The sequence below is a fragment of the Stenella coeruleoalba genome (assembly GCF_951394435.1).
Source record: "Stenella coeruleoalba genome assembly, chromosome: 19".
Lineage (NCBI taxonomy): Eukaryota > Metazoa > Chordata > Mammalia > Artiodactyla > Delphinidae > Stenella > Stenella coeruleoalba.
Window position 1 is genome coordinate 10,500,057 of NC_137165.1, and position 26,906 is coordinate 10,526,962.

The 26,906-nt window shown below is 40.4% G+C and overlaps 2 protein-coding genes across 6 annotated transcripts in view; one reads left to right on the forward strand and one right to left on the reverse strand.

Moving 5' to 3' along the window:
- RABEP1 (rabaptin, RAB GTPase binding effector protein 1) overlaps positions 1–1,178 on the forward strand; it is a 99,165-nt gene extending 97,987 nt beyond the window's left edge. Inside the window, exons 18-19 of one of the 3 annotated variants that reach the window (XR_013825129.1) lie at positions 208–484; positions 862–1,178. Coding sequence is in view for 2 of the 3 variants with exons in the window: in XM_079905773.1 (XP_079761899.1) it covers positions 208–309 (102 nt within the window). In the remaining variant the exon portion in view is untranslated. Of the gene's footprint in view, positions 1–207 lie in introns of all 3 variants that reach the window. The other 2 variants (XM_079905774.1, XM_079905773.1) reach the window with 2 other exon arrangements.
- Positions 1,179–1,321: 143 nt separating this feature from the next.
- NUP88 (nucleoporin 88) overlaps positions 1,322–26,906 on the reverse strand; it is a 32,358-nt gene continuing 6,773 nt past the window's right edge. For 2 of the 3 annotated variants that reach the window (XM_079905777.1, XM_079905776.1), the window contains 14 exons: positions 26,125–26,211; positions 23,210–23,386; positions 18,781–18,967; positions 18,139–18,286; positions 15,142–15,240; positions 9,281–9,371; positions 6,926–7,027; positions 5,286–5,444; positions 4,877–5,002; positions 4,706–4,771; positions 4,487–4,567; positions 4,114–4,240; positions 3,836–3,954; positions 1,322–3,402 (listed from right to left, as the gene is read on the reverse strand). In XM_079905777.1, the coding sequence (XP_079761903.1) occupies positions 3,339–3,402; positions 3,836–3,954; positions 4,114–4,240; positions 4,487–4,567; positions 4,706–4,771; positions 4,877–5,002; positions 5,286–5,444; positions 6,926–7,027; positions 9,281–9,371; positions 15,142–15,240; positions 18,139–18,286; positions 18,781–18,967; positions 23,210–23,386; positions 26,125–26,211 (1,633 nt within the window). In that variant the 3' untranslated portion in view covers positions 1,322–3,338. The remainder of the gene's footprint in view (positions 3,403–3,835; positions 3,955–4,113; positions 4,241–4,486; positions 4,568–4,705; positions 4,772–4,876; positions 5,003–5,285; positions 5,445–6,925; positions 7,028–9,280; positions 9,372–15,141; positions 15,241–18,138; positions 18,287–18,780; positions 18,968–23,209; positions 23,387–26,124; positions 26,212–26,906) is intronic. The other variant, XM_079905775.1, reaches the window with a different exon arrangement.

A 26,906-nucleotide genomic window follows, 5' to 3' on the forward strand; every position in this document is an offset into this window, starting at 1 on the left:
TCTCCATAGTCCCAGCACCTTATACTGGGTCTGTTACACAGCAGCTTTGGGGAATTGTTTTTTGGATTTAATTGTTCTTGCTGCCTCTTTTCTTTGAAGTGAGTAGTTTCTGTTGAGTTAATCTCCATTTCAGCTAAACCAGTCAGAGTAAACCAGAAGGTCTAGGCAGGAGCCGTCTGCACTTACCTCGCTGCATTATTTCTCTAGGTGCAGTTAGAGCGGATCCGGCAAGCAGACTCCTTGGAGAGAATCCGGGCAATTCTGAACGATACCAAACTGACAGACATTAACCAGCTCCCTGAGACATGACACCCTCATGGCAGGACTCTAGCCTGCACTTTGGGTTTTTAACTCATCTTTAGAGCAACATTAATTATTATTTAACTCTTAACTGAAGAAGAAGTCACACACAGAAAAAGGAAGACTGGAGAAATGCTTAATTCTAGTGGGGAGACTGTGCGGCACGGAGCAGCAAACAGCCAGGGTAATTTGCAGTAAAAAAGACCTTTCAACTGGGAACGCTAGCCAGACTCCAGACCTGATTCCAGGGAGTGTGGGATCAGATTTGGTGATGGAGGAAGTGCTGTTTCCTTGCCTGCTTTAGTCAACATTTCCCTGCCCTTCAGCACCGTCCCAGTAGTGTTTGAAATGGCATTTCCTGTTCATAGCTGTTGCAAGAGAGAATTTGTTTCTGTTGTCTAGAGTTCATCAGTAACAGTATTCAGCTAGCAGACAGAGGTGGGGTATGCCGTATGAATATTTTATATTAAAATATGAAGTTTGAGAGCAGCCCACTGGCTAGTGACTGTATTTCCTAGCTCAGTGTATTTTTTTTTTTAACCATTTTATCTTGCATTGGAGGACCTTAAATGCTACTGAAACTTGCCTGAGAACCATAAGACGGTGGCAGACAACCAATTCAATGGAATTGGAACCGAATTCATTATGAGGACTTGCAAACTTGGCTGGGGCTATTGGAAGTTGAGTTAAAGGAAAAGCACAAGAAACTGTTTGGAAGCACTTTTCCTGCTACCTGGGTAAGTTTCGTGGACTCACAGGTACCAGGGTCAAGGTGAACTGGCACCATCTACTCTCCTGAAAACTGTTTTAGTTTAGTTATTGGATCAGTGGAAAAAATATTAATAAAACAAGCTATGTCTGACAACATCTAGTATAAATTTATAAGTCTGCTGCTTATTTTATTTTCAACTCGAGTCAGTGGGCCTGAGTACATACTTGTTTCAAAAGTGTCAAATACAAAAATGGTGATAACTAGGTTTGGCAGATACCCATTTTGTATTTTTCTTTTATATTTTAGACCTGGAGTGTGATAATGCTTATGGTGAAGTTGGGGAAAACCCAGTTAGTTGACCAGTTTGGAAATCTGCTTTGTCATTTCTATGAGATTAGATTCCTTTCCTGTGTGGATAAAGTTTCAATGAACAGGTTGTCTTTGCCGTAGCCTTATGAAGTGTTGCAGAAAGCACAGAATGGATTTATATTCACTGTTTACCTGCAGTACTGTTAGCCAGTGGAAGACTACACCGTTTAATTCATCATACAGATGGTTCAAAAGTAAAACTGTTGTTTTCAAATTTTTGTGATTGGTGTTGTGTAACGGCAGAGTACTTGAAGGAACCATATGGAAATTAAGTGGATTGAGTAGCTTGTTTGGCTCACATAAAGCTACAACTTTAATTGTTATAAATGAAGTCATAATGGACTAGCCCTAAAGATCTTTATTTCTGTCTTCCATAGGACAGGACAAGGTAAGGCCTACATACCTCATTCCTTGGGCTATTGCTGTAGTCTTACATTCATGATTATGAATTTTGAAGTAAACACTAATTATGGAAATAGTGCTATAGGCTTGCATGCATGAAACATTATTTTAATTGGTCTAAAGTCCCTTTGTATAAAGTACTACTCTGTTTCCTTTAAAGGAAACATGTATCCTCATTGAGTTACAGGGAATTTTATTAATTCCAAAAATGCAATCACTTTAAATTATATTAGTGTCAGACTAGTCCCTTGGATAAACTCCAAGCTAATTTGTTTCAGATTATTAAAATTGGCACCATAAATCAAGATGGATAATTCATAACCTTCCTGAACGAACTGAACTACAACTCCCAGGGAACTGCTTGGCTGAGACGGGGTACCTTGCTGATGCTGATGTTTTTCTCCATAAGATGGTACTGGGCCAATAAAATTCATGATTAGGAAACTGTTAGCAGTCTCTACAGTGGCAGATGCAAATTGTTGGAACCCAGTTTTTTGAGAAAAATATGCTAGAAAAACCCAAACTGAGACTAGGTTTTGTTAACAGTCTCTACTTCTGGTATGAAACACTTCTTTAAACTGGGTTTTCTTTATAAATGGGAAACTGATTTAGAAGGTAGTATTTAGCCCTTCAAGACAAAAGAAAAGGTCAGCTGGGTTTCACGAGTGTTCCTGTGCTTGTATTCAGTCTGTGTACACGTGTTCTCATGCATGTCTAACCTGATTTACCTCTTACCTGTAACCTACCTTACCATGTGGCTTTTAATTGGCAGTCACTCAGCCATTTCTAGGCAGGTACAGTATTACCTTTCAGAACTCATTGGCAGGTATAAAAATATTACCTAATGCTAAAAGACAAAATCATATACTGTATACCAAGCTATTTGTTTCTCCATTTGAGATCCTACATGTGCACCTCATACCCACTCAGTGACATGTACTGGGACACAGAGCGCAGCCGAACTCAGCTCTGAAAGGAAATACTGCCTGTCGAGGAAGTGAGCCAGCAGTGGCCTTGCAATTGTGGATACCGAGTTCTGCTGTGAGCAGATTTCAGGTATAACCATTTGTTAACTGTACTGAAGGCGTGTCCTTAAGAAGAAAGTGTTCAAATTAAAAAAGCTGCTGTCTAGTATACTGTGTGGCCTTTTCCTTTGAGTTCTAGGGTTCTGTCCCTCTTCAGAGTCATATTTCTGGTGCTGCTACGTTAAAATGCAGCTTTTATTCTTGTTCAAATATCAAGAAAACTCAGTAGGGTTCACGGAGGTCTGGCAGTGTGCAGCTGAAAGTCTTGGGCGCTTTTTTTTTCCTTTTAAATCCTAGGCCCTTGCTGAATACAATCATATACTTGAGCTTGTATATAAACCACATTCCAATTTTTAAATAAAAGCATTTATTCAGTCATTATAAAACAAGTATAAAAAGTGATGAACAACCACACCAAAGTTCATCCTTTAAAATGCCTCTTTATAAATTAGATAATGCTACCTGTTCGTTTTACAATGAGTTTAAGCCTTCACTTGTTAATTTCAGGTGTGAATCTGTTCCTGGTGGTGTCAGAAGTTTACATGATTTCGGATATCGTTAATTTGCTTCACCATTTCTCTTATGTGCTCACCCCTGTAAAATCATAAAGTTACTCACTTTGGGTAATACAACAAATGAATAAACCATTAATATTGATTCGTAAGACCTCAGTAATACTGAAGTATCTTAGAAGTGCTCTGCTAGAATTAACGGCTTAAGGTTTCAGATGGATAGTAATGGTAATTCGTTTAAGGCTAGAGGTAGCAAATATAGTAGTGGAACTGCTGGAAATATTTTTGAACATATTCACTGGGGAATACCTTGACCACACAGCAAAATTATAAAGAAAGACATCCTTTTTAACCCTCTCAACTTTTAAGTCCTTATCTATCAGCATCATACACTTCCTGTCCTGGTAATTACTTGACATGCAAATGTCAAGTGGTCTTATCTGGGCAAAGAAAGGTTGATTTTGGCATTTTGCAAAGGAAAAACTACCTCGCACTAACAGCTGATTGGTACTTACTCCTCCTTCAGGATGGACTGAATGCATTTTCGCTGGTAGGCGCTGAGAGTAATGGTGGGCTTCTGAGGACTTAGTACCTTTTCCATCTTTCGTTGTTGATAGTCTTTTTTCATAGTAACCTTGAGTATCAAACAGAACACAGACACTTTAGCTATGGTTTGCTATACATTTTCATAGTATCTGTTTCAGTATGTTCTTTTTACATTTTATAAAATTATTTTCTGTAGAAGGAACACTTTAAAAAGTACCAGAGGTAGCCACCTTGTGTCCATTCCTACCTGTTTGATGGCATTGCCCAAATGTCGAAGTTGATCAGGTATCAGCTGTAATTCTTTCTTCATGTCTCTCTCACTGTCAGAGAGAACTGGGAGCTGAGAGTGAAAACTGTGAAGTACTTTTTTCATCCTGTAGAAGAGGTAAGCAAACATCTCAGCTCCTTAGGAGGAACACAATCCTAACTAAAGCTCCTAATTTAGGAATCTGGTGTCTGTGAAGGACGCCTCCACAGGATGGGTTTGGGGAAAGCATCACTGCACTGTCTTCCGTAGAATACACCTCAGAGGGGTATCTAGCACCCGAGGACTTAATAACACTAGTAGTACCTGACCTGAGTAGGGAACGGAATGTTATACAGTTACACGGCCCACTGACCTGGTCATGATATCTTCTTGTTTTTCCTTGGCTTCCTCATATTTGTCAGCTAAGCGCTCGGCCACTTCCCGCAGACTTTTCCTAATGGCATAAAAAGCAAGAGTCTCTAGGAGTGCACCTTGATGGTGAAGCCAGCTAATGTGGTTCAGTATCTTAGGGTGAGACACAGTTCCAGTCTAGCTGAACTATTTTTTTTTTCTCCCTTGTCTTGGCACTTACCTCTCCTCTCGACAATAATTGAGATCTTCTAGTTGTTTCTTTTTTTGGTCACATAACAATTTGACCCTTCAAGAACAAAAAGAAATTTAATCAAAAGCCAGGTCTAGGCCATTATACAGTGTCAGCTCCCAGCCAGGGACTGACTGGTATGTGAACAGAGGGCCATCCTACCTCCGCTGAATCTCCTCCTTTGCCAGGTCCTGTTTAAGAATGTACTGTTCTCTGAACACCTGGGTGGCTCTGCTGATGAGCTGAAGGCATTCTTCGGGAGGAGGAGCCGTATCTTTTTCAGATGATCTTAAAAACAAAAAAAAAGTTTGTCATTACTTTGCTCAGCTGGGTAAAACAACTGAAGACAGACTCACGTCTTTTTACACTTCCTGCTTGTCTTTCTCAAATGCTTCCACATCTGTGTATTCTCTCTCTATTCTCACTAGCTGATTAAATATGCCCTGTGTTTCTTCCAACTCCAACATAGTAAAAAGTATACGAAAAGAAATAGCTGAGGACAGGCTGAAGAGTAATTACAAAACAGAGAAGGGAGCCAGTTGTTAAACCTGATACGCCCCAAATTACATACTTCAAAAATGCTGGATTTGCAACACTGCGTTGCAGAATGCTTCTAATATGTTTTTCAAAGGAATCCGGGGTTTCAGCCAGAATACGGAGGGGAGACTCTGCCACTTCAACATCCTCTCGGGTACAAAGCAGGGGAGGAGACACTGGATGGACTGTGCTTCTGCAAAATAAAAGAAAAATAAAATTTACCATGGAGTTACTTGCTGTAAGTATAGGAAAACCTAAATCACACTTACCCAGAATTCTGAGGATATAAGAAACTATGAAGTGTTACAAATACTCTCAATGGCAATTTCAGAAAGCTTGAAAGACTGCAAACTTTAACAGCATGGCCAATGACTTACTTTGCAATGATTCAAATCTGGGAGTTTGTTAATAACATTACTTCATAGACAACTTGTATTTCAGAGAGTTGGCAGAAACATGATTTGAAGGTATCCAGGTCACTAATATTTAGAAGTTTTTTTCGCCTTTGGGATTCATGTTTTTATTCTGAAGTATCCTAGTATGACTAGGTCTTATTTTACTAAAGGTAGGGTAGGATTTTAAAAACATGCTGAGGCAACAGGCAAAAAGGCAGTTTTTTGTAGTGATTTTATTACTTTTGTTCAGTCTTGCTAGTTTTTAGTCTCTTGTAGTATAAATATCACAAAATTGATAGTGAATTATTTTCTTTTCCAAATGATGTCACTTCTCAAAGAGTATGGAAATCCTTCTAAGGACAGGAAATTAATGCCAGTGTTTTGAACTACGTCAATATCTAGAAGCACATGCCTTCAAATGACACCAAGAGACTGGGGGGAAAGGGGTCTAGTGTTCCAGTACTCCAGTGGCTTGTTAGACACTCCTATAACTGCATTTATAAAACTCAGAATGACCTTCCAGAGCTGTTGAAAACGGTACTTATAGCTTAATGTGGGTTCCTTAAGGGGAACAAAGGTTATGAGTTCAGCTATATACCACCTTTCTTCCAGCGTCTACATATTCTGTGATGTGCCTATGAGTCTGGCAGAGATGGAGAAGCTGGACTTTGAAGTCAGAAAGCCCGGTCTTTGCAGCCCAGTTCTCTGTGTTCCCTGTGACTCTGGCCAATGTACATAACCTCTCTGTCCCTGATCCCTCCTCTACAAAATGAGGATAACGGTGCTGTCTTTAGTGCAGGGTTGCTCTGATTGCCGGAGGCTTGCTTCTGAGCCTGGCACATAAAGTTTAAAATCATTAAATCAGGGACCTCCCTGGCAGTCCAGTGGTTAAGACTCTGCGCTCCCACTGCAGGGGGCGAGGGTTCGATCCCTGGTCCGGGAGCTAAGATCCCGCATGCCATGTGGCGTGGTTAAAAAAAGAAAAAGAAAGATCATTAAATCTAACTCATATTAATGATGGAGTTCAGTATCTTAGTATTCTTTCCACACTTGGGTAAAGTTCTTAACCCTCCGCTAGCTAAAGGAGATGCCAGAAATTATGCCTTAAATAAATCCTTCCAGAGATGGCAGGAGCAACAGAAATAACCCTCCCTCCAACCCTCAAGTCAGAAACCAAAGCATAAACCATGTATCTTCAGTCCGGTTACTAAGGACATCTTCCCAGCTTAGATTCTGCAGAATTAATGAGAGCTGCGTGGGAATACAAAGGGGGACGTACAGTAAAGGCCTTATGAGGCATTCGTAGTTACTGGTGATGCAGATCATCGTAGGCCCCAGAATGTCAGGGACAATCCAGAATCCTCGGATCGGAGCTGGCTGCCTGAAAAAAAAAACACACACAGCCATAGTTAAACTACAAAACAGCAAGAGCAGTGGATCCAAAAGCAACGATATGGCTGAGGTTTGTGGCCTTCTCAGGGCTGGGTCGACAGTTGGGTGGGACATGGTATCAGTGCAGTAACCTCAGAGGTGGTGACTTGGAAACCTGTATTACTTACGGCTCTGATCGGTTTGAATCAAGCTGTCACTCAGCAGCCAGACGTCGCTTGACTTACAGGTCACTCAGGAACCCACAGCCTCATGGCGCTCACTGTAATCTCGGCAGTTAGCATGATACGATGAAGCCAACTCTTTACGTCTCTGTCTCTTTCTCCCAACTCGCACATAAGCTCCAGCTACCTCTGCATGCCTAGCCGAGCGCCCAACCCAGATTAGGTGCTCAGAAACTGTTCACTGAATAGTGTCTTTCTCACCTTAAAAATTCAGTGCAGGCCAGCATCTACATCACAGGACTTAATTTACTGTGCACAGCACGCAGCTCCCTCTCAGTCTTGGTCTACTTCACTGAAGAAAGTGAAAACTGGACCTCGGACAGGAACTGTCTTTCCTGCCAACACGCTCACCCCACCCCCACGGCTCACTTCTGCCCCAGACTGTCGACGCCATCTCTGCTCGCGTCTTCTGAGATTTGCTCCGTCAGCTCTGCAATCACAAAATCTTCCTACTGTCCATTTACCCTCAGCTTATAAACAAGCTGACATCTCTTCCATTCAAAACATTCTGCACTGTAGTTTCAAGCTCTCCTTAACCTATTCCCTCTTCCTTTCCCTTTAGAGCCAGCAGTCTTTCAACAGTAGCCTGCAGTATTATTGCTCCTTCCACATCTCTCATTTGCCTTTTTTGCAGGGGAGGGGAATGGTGGTGAGGGAGTCTGGGAGGTTAGAAAAAATTTTTCTTCTGTATTTCTAGTGTGAAATCTACATACAGAAGAGTGCACATAGACACTCTGTGGCCACTCTCCAGGCCAAGAATGACAGCAGCATAGGGGCCTGAGACCTCCCGTATGAACCTCCTGATCACAACCTTCCACTTGATTTTTATGATACTCATGTTTTCATTTTGCTCCATAGCTTTCCTATCTATGTATGTATTCATTCCTAAGCAATACAGTTTTACCTGTTTTTGAAATGTATATATTATATATACGTATATATTATAAATGAGATTTTATTATCTATTTTCCTCATTCACTGTTCACCTGTGCTATCCGCTCCCACCCACAAAAGCGTTTCTCCATGGTTCTCGATGAACCCCCATGTTGCCAAATCTGGACACTTGAGCGCTCTTCACTGCTTTGCTGTACTTATTTGATGCTGCTCCCCCTGCCTCCTCTCTGAAACATCCCCCTCCCTGGCACCCTTCCCCCGGGTTCTCCTTCAGTCTCTCTGGCCGCCTTTTACTTGTTTCCTGCCTGGGCTGGGCTCCTCGCCCTCCACTCACTGCTTGTAAGAAAGTGTTGCTCAAGACTCTATACTCAGGTGTCCTCTACTCTAGGCCCTTTCCTGGGGAACCTTCATGCTGACATTTCCCACATCCATACCGTCCTAGCCCAGACCTACGTGTCCAACTGCCTATGGGCTCCTCCACTTGGATGTCCTTTGGAACAGAAGACTCCAAGTGCCCCCATTAACCCATCTTGAGTCTTCCCACATCCACTTTCTCCTACGTCCAATTTTTCTGAAGGGTACCGCATCTACCGTTATCCCGGGTAGAAACCTGGGAGTCACTCTAGATGTTTCCCTTTATTCTATTAATCAAATATTTACTGAGTATCTACTAGGCACCCTGTCAGACACTGAGTGTACAGACATAAGGCGATGGTATAAACTATGAAACAGACAGACATGGTCTCTGCCTTCGTGAAACATTTATATTCTAGTAGTGGTGACAGACATTAAACAAACAAAAATATCAATTTAAGTATGTGCTACAAAGAAAAAGAATAATAGGAGAACCCAAAGGGGTTCTGGGAAATCAAGGGAACCCTTTATGAACTGACATTAAGATCAGAAAAGAATCAGCAAGTGAAGACTGACAGGGGTTATGACTGGGGATATACCTCCCAGACAGAGGACACAAAACGTGGAATGGCTGTGGGCGGAGGAGAGCTTCTGATGCACAGATACTCTTGGGGTGAAGTATCATGTCTGCATGGGAGTGTAATATACATATATACCTGAATTACTGAAACAACAATTGTTATCTGTGTTTAGAAGGGAGAGAAAGTCCTTACCTGCATGGCAATGGCTTCGTACAAAGAATGTGTTCTACAAAGCATTTCTGTTCTGTAGCTAGTTCCTGTAAACTGTCCTTATCTTCTTCATCTACAAAAGAACACATATATAAGTTAAATAACAAAAGTCTCCAAATTAAAATGCTGACGATATTAGTTAAATGCGGTTAAGTTCTTGTCTCAGACCATTGCTTCTTAAAGGCTATGCCTCTCTGACATAGAAATCTCCTTTCCACAGGGGTCTAGATTTCTGCCTCAAGAAGGAAAGTGGATTTTCCTTGGTCAGAAATGCAGAAACGTTTCATTCAGGAGAACAATCCCAGAAATCATTCCCTTCCATTCTCTTCCTCACCCATACCAATTTTTTTTGAAATGTAATTCACAATACCACACAGCTCAACCGTTTAAACTGTACCTTCAATGGGTTTTTAGTATATTAAAGAATTGTACAACCATCACCACAAAAAATTTAGAATATTTTCGTTACCCAAAAAGAAACCCCCATGATACCCATTGGCAATCGCTCCCTAGTTTCTGCCAATTGCCCCAGACCTATGCAACAACCACTAGTCTACTTTCTGTCTCTGTGGACTTGCCTATTCTGGACACTTTATATAAATGGAATCACACAACATGTAGTTATCTGTGACTGGCTTCTTTCACTTAGCATGATGTTTTCAAGGTTCATCCATGTTGGAGCAGTTACCAGTACCTCCTCTTTCTGTAGCTGAATAATATTCCATTGTATGGCCATACCACATTTTATTTATCTAATCATCAGTTGATGGACACTTAGCTATTTGGCTATTATGAATAATGCTGCTATGAACATTCGTTTAGAAATTTTATCCAAGTATGAACATGTTTTCATTCCTCTTGGGTATATACTCTGGAGTAGAACTGCTGGGTCATATGATAACTCTGTTTAATCATTTGAGGAACTGCCAGACTGTTTTCCCAAAGTGGCTGGACCATTTTACATTTCCATAAGCAATGCATGAGTGTCCCTATTTTTTCCAACACTTGTAATTGTCTTTTTAAATACTAGCCATTTTAGTGGGTGTGAAGTGGTATCTTGTGGTTTTGTGGTATCTCATTTCCATGACTGAACATGTTTCCATGTGCTTATTAGTTATTTGTATATGATCAATGGAACAATGTCTATTAAAATCCTTTGTCTGTTTAAAACATTGGGTTTTCCTTTTATTATTGAGTTCTAAGAATTCTTTATATACTCTAGACACAAGTCCATTATCAGATACACGATTTGGAAATATTTACTCCCATTCTGTGGGTTGTCTTTAGTGTTTCCTTCTAAGCGTTCTATAGTTTTAGTTCTTATATTTTAGTCTTTGATCAATTTTGAGTTCATTTTTTGTGTATGGTGTGAGGTATAGTCCAATTTCTTTCTTTTGCATGTAGATGTACACTTGTCCCAGCACCATTTGTTGAAAAGACTATTCTTTCCCCCATTTAACTGTTCTGGCACCCTTGTTGAAACCAACTTACTGTAAATGTAAAGGTATATTTCTGGACTCTCAATTCTATTCATTGACCTATATGTGTATCCTTATGCCAATATCACGCTGTCCTGATTACCATAACTTCGTAAGTTTTGAAGCTGGGAAGTGTGGGTCCTCCTACTTTGTTCCTGTTTTTCAAGATTGTTTTCGCTATTCTAGATCATTTGCAATTCCATATGAATTTTAGGGTCAACTTGTCAATTTTTGCAAAGAAGCCAGCTAGGATACTGATAGGAATTACACTGAATTTATATATCAATCTGGGGAGTATTGCCATCTAACAATATAAAGTTTTCTGATCCATGGGATCAGATGTTTTGATCTTCCTGTTTATCTTTCTCAAAGATCACATGGGATGTTTTTCATTTATTTAGGGTCTTATTTCTTTAAACGTTTTATAGTTTTTTTTTTTTTAATGACTTAATTAATTAATTAATTGGCCACCCCATGCAGCATGCAGGATCTTAGTTCCCGGACCAGGGATCGAACCCGTGCCCCCTGCAGTGGAAGCACACAGTCCTAACCACTGGACTGCCATGCCACGGAATTCCCTGTTTTGTAGTTTTAAGAGTGTGTTTTGCATTTCTTTTGTTAAATTCATTCCTAAGTATTTTATTCATTTTAATGCTATTGTAAATGGAATAGTTTTAATTTCTTTTTAGATTGTTCACTGCTAGTGCACCGAAATAGACCCAATACGTGTTTACTGATCTTGTATCCTGCAACCTCTCTGAACTCATTTATTAGTTTAAATAGTTTTTCAATGGGCCCCTATAATTAACTGTGTAAAAGATCGTGTCATTGGAGAATATAGTTTTACTTCTTCCTTTCTCATCTGGATACGTTTTATTTTCTTTCCTTGGCTAATTTCCCTGTCTAGAACCCCCATTATAATGTTGAATAGAAGTAGCTAGAGCAGACATCCTTTTGTTCCTGATCTTAAGGGGAAAGTGTGGAAGGCAGAACTTGTATAACAATTAAATCAGACATTTAGCTGAAGACATTTCTAAGCAAAGTGTTGAAGATGTGGTCTGATTTCTTCTTGCTGATTACAGTATAATGTGAGGAAAATATAATTGAGGGAAGAACTGTTAAACAAAGTGGAACAAGGACTTGATGATCTAGGAAATTCTCAGCCTATGTGGATGGCAAAAGATGCTAAAATTAAGAGTCACCTTCCGGAAACATGTTTTAGAGAAAAAGCCACTGGTGTGACTGTTCAGTCTTTTGCTAATACCTCAGAAAGATCAAAAGTTCAGAATATTCAGTCACACAAAAGGCTCTTTGACGAGATTAAGAGCATGACTTAGATCCTTCAGGTCTCAGCAGAAGCCAAAAATAGAGGTGTGATTATATAGGGAAGATAGTGGATGAAACTCTACTATAGTGTCATGATACACACAGGAGACCCAAAAAGTTCCTGAGAATTTTATACCCACAGAAATACCACTGGCTTGAACTGAAAGGGTCAGAGGATGAGAGAAGGCTATTCCACTCTCAAAATTCTATAGGCAGAAAACAGGCTAATAAAACTACTCAACTACAAACAAATACAATCTTTCCTGAAAAATGAAAGATTACTCAGAGGGCAGAGCTACAAGCCCAGAGGATCATCCCCAGGCCTTGAAACACAATGGAATTTAGATTTTTAAATTTCTTGGAACCCATGGTTCCTTTTTCCATTCCATTTTCTCCCCTTTTGAACTAGAGTATCTATAAGTGACAGCTATGCCTGCCCCACATTGTGTTCTGGGAGCAGACAACTGTTTTCTAGTTTCACAGGTCCACAGATAGAGAGTAATTTTGCCCCAGGGTATATTATACTTAGAGTCTAACTATAATTGATTTAAATGATTTAGATGATGACATTGCAGTACTTTTTTTTTTTTGCGGTACGCAGGCCCCTCACTGCTGCGGCCTCTCCCGTCGCGGAGCACAGGCTCTGGATGCGCAGGCTCAGCGGCCATGGCCCACGGGCCCAGCCGCTCCGCAGCATGTGGGATCCCCCCCGGACCGGGGCACGAACCCGTGTCCCCTGCATCGGCAGGTGGACTCTCAACCACTGCGCCACGAGGGAAGCCCTACATTGCAGTACTTTTGAGCTCAGGACTTTTAGATGAGATTATGAACTTTTTGTGGCTATAGGGACAATGTATTTTGTCAGATGTGAATGTTTAGGGGCCCCAGGTGGAATGGAGTAGGCAAAACGATGGACTCCCCAAAGATGTCTGTGTTTTAATCCCTAGAACCGGGATAATATGCTAGACTACATGCTAAAGGGGAATAAAGATTGCAGATGGAATTAAAGTTGTCTATCAGGGCTTCCCTGGTGGCTCAGTGGTTAAGAATTTGCCTGCCAATGCAGGGGACACAGGTTCGAGTCCTGGTCCAGGAAGATCCCACATGCTGCAGAGCAACTAAGCCCGTGCGCCACAACTAATGAGCCTGCGCTCTAGAGCCTGCGAGCCACAGCTACTGAGCCTGCGTGCCACAACCACTAACACCTGTGCGCCTAGAGCCTGTGCTCTGCAATAAGAGAAGCCACCACAATGAGAAGCTCACACACCGCAACAAAGAGTAGCCCCCACTTGCCGCAACTAGAGAAAGCCCGTGCGCAGCAATGAAGACCCAACACAGCCAAAAATAAATTAATTATTAAATAAATTTTTAAAAAGTTGTCTATCAGATGTCTTTGAAATAGGAAGATTAGCCTGGATTATCTGGGTGGGCCCAGTGTTATAACAAATTTCCTTAAAAGTGAAAGAGGAGAGGGGCTTCCCTGGTGGTCCAGTGGGTAAGACTCAATGCTCCCAATGCAGGGGGCCTGGGTTTGATCCCTGGTCGGGGAACTAGATCCCGCATGCATGCCGCAACTGAGAGTTCGCATGCTGCAACTAAAGATCCCGCATGCCACAAGGAAGATCCCACGTGCCTGCAACTAAGACCCGGCATAGCCAAAATAAATAAATATTGAAAAAAAAAAGTGAAAGAGGAAAGCAGAAAAGAAAGTCAGGGTTATACAAGGTGAGAAAGATTCAACTTTGTCCCACATAGCTGGCTTTGAAGATGGAGGAAGGGGACTAGAAGCAAAGGAAGGCAGAAGCTGGAAAAGGCTAGGAAATGGATTTTCCCTTAGAGCCTCCAGAAAGGAACACTGCTTTGTCTAGTGCGATCATTCTAGGACTTCAAACCTAGAGAACTATAAGATAATAGATTTGTGGTGTTTAAAGACACTAAGTTTGTAGTAATTTACTACAGCTGCAATATTCTAGTACAGAAAGCACTTGGTCTTTTTCTGTTAAGTGTAGTATTAGCTGTGAGTTTTTCATAGATACCCTTTTTCAGTCTGAGGAAGTTCTTTTCTATTACTAGTTTATTTAGTGTTTTTAACATGAAAGGCTGTTGGATTTCCCTAAATGCTTTTTCTGTATCTGTTGAGATGATCATATAGTTTTTGTCCTTTATTCTATTTTTTTTTGGTGGGGGGGTGGGGGGGTGCCCTGCCATGCGGCTTGCAGGATCTTAGTTCCCGGCCCAGGGATTGAGAACCCGGGCCCCGGCAGTGAAAGTGCTGGAGTCCTAACCACTGGACTGCCAGGGAACTCCCCTTTGTTCTGTTGATGTGGTATAATATTGATATATCAATTGATTTCTCAATGTTAAAGTAATCTCGCACCCCTCGGATAAATCCCACTTAGTAGTGGTGTATAATCCTTTTTATATGTTGCTGGGTTTGGTTTGCTAGTATTCTGTTGAGGATTTTTTACATCTATATTCATAAGAGATATTCGTCTCTAGTTTTCCTTTCTTGGATGTCCTTGTCTGGTTTTGGTATTGTGGTAATACTATCTTCATAGAGTGATCAGGGAAGTGTTTTCTATTTTTTGTAAGAGTTTATGAAGAATTGGTATTAATGCTTCAAATATGAAGCCATGTTGTCTGATTCAATCTCTTTACTTGTTATATATATGTCTATTCAAATTTTCTATCTGTTTTTGAGTCAGTTTTGGTAATTTGTGTCTTTCTAGGAATCTGTCCATTTCATCTGCGTTATCTAATTTGGCATACAATTGTTCTTGACATTCCCTTATAATCTTTTATTCTTGGTATATCTTTATAATCTTGTATTTCTGTAAGGTCAGCAGGAATATCCCCACTTTCATTTCTAATTAATTTGAGTCTTTTTTATTTCTTGGTCAGTTTACCTATAGGTTTGTCAATTTTGTTAATCTTTTCAAAGAACTATCTTTTGGTATCATTTATTTTCTCTGTAATTTTTCTGTTCCAAACTACTTTTTATAGAATCTGTGAAACATACTGAAAAGTGCAAAAACTCACCTGATCCAAGAAATCTGTGAAGTTTATGAATCCAAGTTAGCCCAACACTATGTACACCAGCTTCATGAGTACAGTGATATCTTGAGGGACACTTGGGATCTGCAAATGGAATCATTAATGATATAAAGGAAGCCATTAGAAAACAGAGTTCACCTGAGCAGGCTGCAAACATATCTGTTGATGGAAGTGATGCAAGGTCTACAGGACCTTCATACTGTGGCACTATGTCAGGGGTTTGGGAATTTAAAAATCTGACTTCAGTTTCCAAATACATTTTAAAAGTATAATAATTAACAAACACAATTCAAATACATTATTTTCTAAATATTAATACAGAGTTCACCAAACATTAACACTTGCTGTCAGGTAACTCACTTATGCCTTTCTGTCCTCCTCTGTGCATTTATTTACAGTTCTTCAAAATAAAATGGTAAGAAAGGCTGTAGTTCTGTAGGAAACCTATGCTTGCACGCATCTACTTACATGAAACTGCTGAAGCTACTGCACTCCTACAGCACAGGTACTAGAAAGACTTCAGCACAGGTGCTTAGTGAACAGTCTTGTCATAGATGGTAAGTCAGGTGTAAAACGTGAAGTTTTACTTGATAATGCTGACTTACAGATAATTGTTTAAGTTTTAGATAGAATTTTTGTATTTATATTTATACCAAGAATTATGAGCAGCTGTTACATAATTTTAATGAAAATTTCTGTATTTCCATGGAGTCCTAGTTATCAGTAGTAAGACTATTGTGAAACTAAAAGATGAACTCTTGAATACTTAATTTATAAATATTTATCTCTGTGACTCACGATTTTTAAAACATTAAACAACCAAAACAAGATACAGAAATAATGTCTATGCTAAAGCTGATTTAAGATGGCAACTGTCATCCATAAGCCCCTAAACCCAATTTTTCTTTTATCCAACAGCCTCACTTTCTTACTGCTGACTTTATAGTAAGTAAATGTTGTAAAGTGAATATTATAGTATTTTCATCAGTTTTATATGTTGGGGTTCTGCATAACACCTCGGAAAATAGCATTATGCTATAAAAAGTTAAAAAAAACAAACTCCTGGCAATCTCCATGGTAATCATCTCTCTGAACAATAAAGTACTAAACAGTTTCTTTTCATTTGCCCACACCTGAGACTTAATTTAAGGCTCAAATCATCTCATTAGATCTCCCAGTGTTTAAAATAGCTTTTAAAAATGTGTCTGTGGTGCTGAAGTCAACAGAAAAACCTTAATATTGGGATGAGACAGAAATCTGTTATGAAAAAGGCAACATTAGTAACTGAAGTAGGAAATTTGCTAGACACCCCTGACAAGTTATATGGTAGCCATTCACTTATGTCATTAAAAATCTGGGTATGTTTCAGGTATTGTAATATGCCTTAAGTATAAATATGAATCAGTCAAAAATTTATTAGTTTCACATATGAAAATGTTATCTCTTTTTTTTTTTTTTATAAATTTATTTATTTATTTTTGGCTGTGTTGGGTCTTCATTTCTGTGCGAGGGCTTTCTCTAGTTGCGGTAAGCGGGGGCCACTCTTCATCGCCATGCGCGGGCCTCTCACTGTCGCGGCCTCTCCCGTTGCCGAGCACAGGCTCCGGACACGCAGGCTCAGCGGCCATGGCTCACGGGCCTAGTTGCTCCGCGGCATGTGGGATCTTCCCAGACCAGGGCTCGAACCCGTGTCCCCTGCATTGGCAGGCAGATTCTCAACCACTGCGCCACCAGGGAAGCCCCTGAAAATGTTATCTCTTATTCAAAGAATCAAGATAAAAAAGCCTACAATTAAGATTTCCGAAAAACGTATGTATCTTTATAAGGAAACCAATTAGTTTATGTCACTTTACCTCACTAGGTCTCAATTTCCTCATATACAAAGCAAAGTTCTGAGACTTAATATTTAGACTATATCTGTCCAAACCCTGTTCAATTAGACATGCCCAATGAATCCTCTTTGCTGGTTTATTATATAAGGACTACTATGCCCTTAAATGTTCTGACTACACTTTAGTACAGAGTTGAAGCCATTATTACCAAACCCAGGCAAACTGGCTAATAGGACTGTAGGCAGATTAAGTCAGGCTGCTACAAGATTGAACTCCCTTTCTCTGGACTGGAGAGACGAAAACTATGAAAGGTACACCCAATTATTCCAGACTGAGTGAGCTTTTGTTCCTCATTCTTCACAGGGAGGAAGACTAGATCCTAGAGGAGACTCTGAGAAACTGTTGAGGGGCAAATAGGATTATAGGATTTTTATGTCAGAAGGGACCTTAGAGATCATCTGATGTTATCTCTATTATCTTTATGTGAGAAGTTGAATAAATGTCCGATACTACAGAGCCTATTAATGTTAGAGCTCTAACGAAAACCTAGGACACTCCAGACTCCTAGTTACAAACTCCTTCCACTGAGCCATGCTGAGTCTGGACAACACACAGAACACATTCTTTGATAGTCTCAGCAGTTTATCCAAGAGCGCCCTAGATGAACAGATATAAGTTGCCAGAAGGATCTGGTGCCAACCCAGGTAAGTTAAAGCAAAAGGAAAAAAGAAAAAAAGGAAACATTCAAATGGGCCTGGGTATAACAATATGTTCTAAAATGAAGAAAGATATTTTAAAGAGATACCTTAATACCAGTATAATTTTATTTTTAAAGTTATTTTAAAAGTTTATTAAAGTTTGCATACATTTAAGAATTTGAATCATGAAATCTCCTTTTGATTGGACCAGGAAAAAGTCACTATTATAAATCTGAGTGGATCCAGACTGAAGACCACTATCCTAAAACTTAGGGAATTTGCTTAGTCTTTCTTGGACCTACAGTGCAATGTTGTAACTGAAAGGCCAAAAGAACCCAGTCAACTTTTTAAAGGCTGGAACTACAGAAAAAATAAATTACACAGGAATACCCTGTGATAATCTTAGTACAAATATAATGAAATAAAAGAACTAATTTTAGTGAAAACTTTACCTCTGTGAAGTTTGATTGGACAAGAAAAGTCAGAATCAAAGGGCTCGTCCTCTCCAGATGCCAGTTTCAGGGCAAGCTCCAACTCCACACACTCAAACACATACAGAGAAGGAATGAGGTCTGCCCTGGAATCCCAGGACTTCTCTGACTGAAAAAAAAGCACTGTAATTTTAGTGTTTCATGTTGCTTTGAAAATGTACACAACTAAAAACAGAAGCAAAAAGCTGAATCAAATAGTGCTTTCAAACTCTTAATTCCACCCTCTATTCCAATAGTGCCTTGTTATTCTTAAAAGTGAAAAAAAGGCCTCTCTTCTTTTAGGAAGTTGTAAATAAACAATTTTAGAGAAGAGCCAATTCAGTGATTCAAAGGTTCTTTATACCTATCACCAAAGGTGGCAACACAGAGTTCAGAAAGAAATATATAGGTCGCTGGACCAAGTAACCTGGGTGCATTTTAACTTCCTTCAATTTAAGTTTTTAAAGTGGGCTTCAATTACTTTTAAGTGTTAAGTAAGTTTTCAAAATACACATAAGTGCCAAATAGAAACTATAAAATTCCTCATATACGAAACATTCATAGTGGTCCAGGAACTGTCCCTGGTGTTGGAGATACAAATATGCCCACAGCAGCCCGACTTACTGTTTGGTCGTCTTCTTCTTCCCCTTCCAGCACAACACAGTGATACAGCATTCCTGATTCAGTAGCAATCACCAAGATGTTGGGGACACATGGTAAGCAGAGTACAGCACACGCATCATAACCATAGTTATCTTCAGCTGCAGGATGCATGGGCAGTGGGCCTAACAGCTTTCCCACACACCCAGGGCTAAAGAAAGAGTGAAAACATACTTGGAAAATGTTGATAGCAGACAACCATGCTCATCACTTAAGAACTTTTTTTGACTTTTCTTTCCCCAGCTATCATACACTAATTCAAAATATAGTATATTCCCAATGTCTCCACTTTTTCATTTTCCCACTCAATTCCCACCTCTTTGGTACTTCTCAACTGGACATAATTTTGCCCCCAAGGGGACACTGGCATGTGTCTGACGACATTTTTGGTTGCCACCACTGGGAGGAGGGGGAGAAGTTACTGGTGTCTAGAGGCCAGAGATGCTGCTAAACACTGCCCCACAGGGCAGTCCCCTACAACAAAGAATGATTCGGCTCAAAATGTCAATAGTGCAGAGTTTGAAAGATCCTGCCCTAAATTTACTGTGGTTTATGCCTTCACCACTCCAGTAGAAGCTACTCTCTGGCAGAGGTCACCATTGAGATTCTAGTTGCTAAATGCAAAAAAGGCCCTTATCTCGAGCTGGTGCAGCATTTATAACTGGTTAACAATGATTGCTTCGTAATACCCTTAACATCTGTACATTCTTTCTCCTAGTTTTCTCTTCCTACCTCTCTGAACACACCTTTCTAATACCCTTTCCTAATTTCTGCCTCTTAAATATTTGCGCTTTCTCGGATTCCATTGTAAACCCTCTTCTCTTTTCAAAATACACACTTATATAAGAGCATATCAGGACTTCCCTGGTGGCGCAGTGGTTAAGAATCCACTTGCCAATGCAGGGGGCACGGGTTGGAGCCCTGGTCCGGGAAGATCCCACATGCCACAGAGCAAGCAACTAAGCCCGTGCGCCACAACTACTGAGCCTGCGCTCTAGAGCCGGTGAACCACAATTACTGAGGCCACGCGCCACAACTACTGAAGCCCGCGTGCCTAGAGCCCATGCTCCGCAACAAGAGAAGCCACTGCAATGAGAAGCCCGCGCACCACAACGAAGAGTAGCCCCCGCTCGCCACAACTAGAGAAAGCCCATGAACAGCAACGAAGACCCAACACATCCAAAAATAAATAAATAAATTTATTTTTTAAAAAAAGAGCCTATTAACTATGCCTGGTTTTAACCATTACCTGTATTGATGACTCCCAAAAACTTTTATTCTGAAGTGCAGCTTATCTTCAGACCCACTATTTAATTGGATTAGACAAATACACTTACTGAGTGCTGGATAACACCCCCAAGGAAGTAATGGTTTAGCTGGGGAAGCAGACATTTAACTAGAATTACTATAACATCTGTAACAATGCAAGGATTTACAGGGTACAAAGCAACACTGAAAGGTACAAAGCAAGTGAGATATGTAAGAAAGGTATCCAAAATAAGTAAGATCGGGCTTCCCTGGTGGCGCAGTGGTTGAGAGTCCGCCTGCCAATGCAGGGGACGCGGGTTCGTGCCCCGGTCTGGGAGGATCCCACATGCCGCAGAGAGGCTGGGCCTGCGCGTTCGGAGCCTGTGCTCCGCAACGGGAGAGGCCACAGCAGTGAGAGGCCCACGTACCGCAAAAAGAAAAAAAAAAAAAAAAATCAATGGGAACAGCATATTCTGGGAAGGGATGGTGAGCATTCCAAGCTAGGGAGCAGCATATATCCAGTTCTGGAGGAATGAAAGGCGAGGAATTGACAGGAAGGAAACTTAGCTTGGTATAATGGGAGGCGAAGTGCAAAGTCTAAGGCAACAGAACAGTAGCTGGGCTGGCTTTTGAAGCAGACAGTCTCATATGCCATGTTAACGTGCTCAGAGTCTCTCCGCTGGGTGACAGTGTGTCACTAGAGGTTTAAATCAAGAGTGATAGAGTTTCACTTTACTAAGATTAATCAGATGGTAGTGAGGAGGATGACAAAGAGGGGACCAAAACGGGATTCAAGGCAACTAGTTAAGAGAAGAACGATCCAGGCAGAAGATGATGAGGGTCTGAAGCAAGGACAGGGGAATAGAGAGATGGGTATATACATTCAAGAAATTTTCATGGTAAAATCAATAGAATTTTGGGACCAGACTGGACTTATGAGGATGTAGAAGATGACTTTCAGGTTGTGGGCTAAGGTTACTAGGTAGATAATGTGGGCAAATAAGGGCCAAGTAGTTTGGGGAGGAAGGGTAAGGGAGGGTAATAATGTTACCACAAAAGCCTCCCGAGAGAGACCATGTGTGAAAGGCAGAGAACATTTCTGTCCAGGAGAACAGGACTGACAGCGAATCCTCATCATTCTGCCATCTATAAAGCTCTTTCATCTTTCTTAATTATCTTTTTCATTTTGCATCCTCTCTTCTCTCTCCTGGGTTCACTTCCACTCCCATTTCTACCTAGTGAATCCTTCAGGTCCAAGCTTCTGTGTTACCATCTTCTGAGTCCTCCGAGACAGGCAGCCTAAGCACTTACTCTGTCCCACTCCCAGAGCACCCTGTGATGCCTTCAGCACATCACGTTGTACTACAGTTTTGGTTTGTCATAGGCCTTTCTGGTAGACAAGGAACCACATAGCAGGGACTCTGCCTTCAACCTTGTATTCCCATATTTTGCCACAGAGTGAGTCCTGAATAAATATCTGTTGATTTATAAATAAATAAATTACAATGTTCAGATTCGGGCCGTATGCCTCTCTAGTTACAAACTTTCCCAAAATTCTTATCCTCTATTGATTCTAACTCTCACCATAACAGATGATTCTTATTTCTTCATTTTACCTGTATTTTCTCTCTAGTCCTGTATTTCCAAATGTCCATGGAATATTTCCAAATTAGTTGCCCTTCCTGACCTCATTATTTCTGTTAATGGCTCACTCCCTTAACCAAACAGCAACAAAGTCTTATTGATCCTTCCTTTGTAGTATGTACTATGTTCATTTCTCCCTTGTATTACCACCCTAGTTCAAACTCTTACAGACCTTAAACTAAAATTTGGAAGTTCCTTTAAAAGTCTCTCTGCCCCAGTCCCTTTCCTAACCAATTGTTTTATCCTTCTCCTGTTTAGAAACCATCACTGGATTCCTACTAACCTATTCCTACAGAAAAGACTCCACATCCCTTAACTAGGTATTTAACTCCACCACATTTTCCCTGGACAGGAGCTTCCAGCTTTATCATTAGACGCTCCCTACCTGAATCTTCTGCTCCAGCCCCAAGTGTCTAATCATTGGACCTTAAACAACATTTGCACTTGCCTGTTTTCATACTTGACTTCATGCTGCTCTTGTGACTAAAATGGTCTTACCCTTCCTTGATGCTTCATTTAATCCTGCTTTAAAGCCTTAAGTCTCATATGACATCAGTCCTTCTCTATGAAAATTTCCTTAACTTCTTCAGTCAGAATCATCTCTCCTTCCTCTGGGTTCTTATTATGCGCCACTAATGCAGTACGAGTCATTATCTTTCCATGGTTATGTATGTCTTTTCCCCACAACTGGGACATAAGATACCAGATAACCATGTCTAACCATCCCCATGGTGCCTTGTTCACATAAGATACATGATACAGATCTTCCTTGACTTACAGCGGGGTTACGTCCCAATAAACCCATTGTTAAGTTGACAATATTTTAAGTTGAAAATACATTTAATACAACTTACCTACCAAACATCATAGCTTAGCCTAGCTTACCTTAAATGTGCTCAGAACACTTACATTAGCCTACAGTTGGGCAAAATCATCTAACACAAAGCCTATTTTATAATAAAGTGTTGAATATCTCATGGAAGTTATTGAATACTGTACTGAAAGTGAAAAACAGAATGGCTGTAAGTATATCAGTTGTTTACCCTTGTGATCGTGTGGCTGACTGGAAGCTGTGCTAACTGCCCAGCATCACAAGACAGTATCAACTGAATATCCCTAGCGCAGGAAAAGATCAAAATTAAAAATTTAAAGTACAGTTTCTACTCAATGCATACTGGTTTTGCACCATCGTAAAATCATAAGTCTGACTAAGTTGGGGACCATCTGTAAATACTTTTTTGATTGACTATCCTTTGTGAACACAAATCCAGTCTTATCTTAAGTGATTATCCACGAATTCTATAGAACTTACCCACATAATACGAGGAAATGAAAAGTCAAATGATCTGTATCAACTTTCTCTTCAAAATATGCAAGCCAGCCTTGAAAGGCTGCAATACTTCCAGAAACTCAAAAACACGGACCCCAAGTGCAACCATGACAATCTATACTGGAGCACAAGCTGGGCTTTCATTTCAGGTGGGTTACCTCCTCAGCTTACCTGTGCAACAGACTAACATATGTAAGGAAAGTCTCCCCATTCTCATACAAGATGTACAGGGGGTAAGCCAATACTTCATCTTTGCCTTTTTGTCCAAATATGTTCTTCGGGACTGCTGACAACGGCCCAAAGTCAAATGCAACTGCTGTCTCTCCTAGAGATGCGGTGTAGGCCCTTCTGAAAAGAGATTTTAAAACCAACTGGTTGGAAACGAAAACAGAAATAAAATGTCCAATAACAGCAGGTGGGGATTGAATTTGTATTCAATGGAGTGATAAGACAAAAAATTGTGATAATGAAGAATGTTGAACAACATTGGAAAATTCTCATAAAATTCAATGAAAGTAGGCCATAAAATTATGTAAAGTTGAAATATACAATCACACAAACAGTAAAAATACACACATACAGACATGCATAAACACAGAAAAGAAACAGGAAGAAAACACATAAAGATATCGAGTTATCTCTAAGCAACAGGAGGCATTCAGTCCACGAATATCTACTAAATATTACTAAGCGCTCAGTGCCTGTGGTTCTGGGAAACATCAGTGACTTGAACAAAGGCCCCCCTCTAACGAGAGAGACGTCCACAGAGAAGCCAACCACATAACACAGAGCCAGAATATGACGTTATGAAGAAAAATAAAGCAGGGGAAGAGAGTACTGATGGAGGTGCTGCTTTAGGTGATCTGGGAAAGACTCTGATAAGGTGCTATTTGAGCAAAGATTTGAAAGAAGTAAGGGAGCGAGTCTGTGGTCACGTAGAGAAGGAGCAGTTCAGGCAGAAGGAAGGACACAGGCAAAGACCAAGGAGGGCGGTGGCAGGAGTGTCTGAGGAATGGCAAGGAGGCTGAGTGGCTGGAGCTCAGAGCCTGGGAGGACTGAGCTGGAGGGCTGCAGTCAGCGGGCAGAAATCAATGGAGTGCGGAGAGCAGGGAAGCAGAATGAGCTGATTTATACCGAAAAGTAGCACTCTGATTGCTATGCTGAGGACAGACTACAGGAAATTTTAAAATACTTCATTTTCTTCTTAATACTTTTCTTAGTTTTCCCAATTTTCCGCAATAAATTTACATTACCTTTATAATCAGGAAAGACAAATGATAAAACATGCTGTTTTGTATTTTAAAATTTAGTTTGTTATTCAAAAAGATTCCAGTTTAACACAAGGTTAATGAATATGGTTAAAATAAAACCACAGTTTCATATAGCTGAGAAAGTCAGCATCATTCCAAGCTGTTATAGGTACCATATATCTTAGTTTCTTTATCACATGGAAAGGTATATGGTTTCAGGAGGCAAAAAATGAGGAATCCCAAAATCCAGAATAAAAGAACTGCCTGAGTTAAACTAAAAAATTAAGACAATGAATGGAAACAAAAAGACAAAGCAGTTATTTCAAAGAGACTTAAATACCAAGCCATCCAAACTTAACTGGAACTTAATAAATATAGTAATATTTCTAATAATGGTAGTAGGTATCAATTAATGAGTACTTACTCTGTGCCATTCTAAGCACTTTTTATGCATGATCTCATTTATTCTGTACAATAATCCAATTAAGTGGTCACTACTTTTCATATTCATGGAATATACAGTCATGGAAATGACGCTTAGTGCAACTGAATAACTTGCCCAGACGCCACAGCTGACAAGCGGCAGAGCTGAGACTGGAACCCACCAGGTGTTGACGCCAGAGCCAAAGCTCTTAACTACTGCGTTTGCTCTACGGCCTCTCATCTGGACAGGGTGCCTGGCAAAGGAGGTTGGAAAGCAATGGAAACTCACTGCCGACACCAGAACAGGACCTATCAACTCGCAGAGGTATTTCCCCACTGTGGAGATGGCTGGATGTGAGGTTAACGAGCTGGTGCTATAAGACATTAAAATCATTTGACTGAAACTTTCAGTTGTGGGACTATTAAAGAGAATTAAAGCGGTCTCCAGGCTGGTGGCAACCTCTGACTCCTAGCAGAAGCAGATGAAATTTCTCTCTGGAGGAACACACCCCCAACTCAGGCTCTCAACATTTCAAAACATTAAGATCAAGTAAACATAAGTTCACAACGAGAGATCAGCAATCACAGGACGAAGCGACCATGATCATGGGGCAGGAGGAAGAACACACAGATTTAGATCCCCACCTCCCCAGGGCTTCAGATATTGAAACTGTCACATACAGAATAGCTGTATATAAAATATTCAAAGGAATAACGGTTAGAAAAACAAAAATAAAGATTATTAGATAGGACCATCATGGAGACATGAAAAGAACTAAATGGAACTTCCAGAAATACTGCTACTAAAGGCTTCTCTCTACATGCACACACTGTGGGTGATCATGTGTGGTAATCACCGGAAAGACTGATCAAGAGGCCAGAGGAATGGGGTTTGTAAGTTCAAAGGGTGATTCTGTTAGTGGTCAAAGTAGCCAGGAGCTTGCCCCTGTAGTGGGTAAGAAAACATAAAAGAAGCCAGGGTCACAGGAGAATCAGAAGGGCTCTCTACGTTCTGCTCCTGCTTCTGGGGTACTAGGTGCTGGGGGTCCAGCAATCTGCCCATCCACACTGAGTGAACAGCTGGCAGGCCTCCAGCCCAACACTCTCACCTTCCACCTTTGCTGTAACTTTGCAATATTATAATTCATTCTCTTATTCAAGATACAACAGGGAATAAATTTCAGCTATTCACATTTTTGAACTTTCTTGAAAAAAGACCAAGTTAGTAGTTATAGTGACATTCAGATTTGTAACTTCTCGTTACATATTCATATCGCCTATTTTTGTTTATTTCTCACATTACCAGAAAGCATGCTAAAGGCACCTTTGGAAAATCTTGCAATCTGCTAAAATTGCATTTATAATCCCGATAAACTAATTTTTAAAAATTTCATGACACAAATAAAAACTTACCCTTTATTGAGTATTAGACTTTCCTCTTCTGCTTCTGAAAGTACAATGACCTTAGTGGGTGTCTGGGGCTCACGTAGAGAGTAAATCCTAGCAATCAAAAGAGAAGAAAGCCAGTACTTAAAATTCTTTTTCATTTCCCAAAGTTCCTCTTTCCTTTCCATCTAGTCAGTTTCTGAGAATTTTCCTACCAGTTATCACAACCATCTGCCAAAGATCTTGCTGTTACTGACAAAGTAGCCTACTTCATTTGTTCCATAACAACATAAGAGGAAGGTTTCCCTGGGGCATGAAGAAATGTTCTCTACTCTAAGCAAAATGCCTCATCAGCCTTCCCCAACCACCACACCTCAGTCCTTAGCCATATTCACCTTGTCTAATCATCTCACTACTGCCTCTAAGTTTGCCAGCTTCCCTCCAGTTATACCCATCTGTCTCTGCCTATGAGGAACCCAATCTCATCAGGGAAGAAACCATTTCTCACTGGCCAGCTGGTATGACCGTGGGTGACTTTTAGCCTGCAATTTGTGCATATTTGTGTTATATAAAGACACAATGTCTTCCCTCCTTTCTCAAGAGGTTAGTATAAAACTAAAAGAATTTTTTTTACCAAAATCATTTTAATTTAAAATAAATTTGGGGGGAATTCCCTGGTGGTCCAGTGGCTAGCACTCTGCATTCTCACTGCCAGGGACCCAGGTTCGATCCCTGGCCGGGGAACTAAGATCCCGCAAGCCACACAGCGTGGCTAAAATAATAATAATAATAATAAAAATTTTTCACAG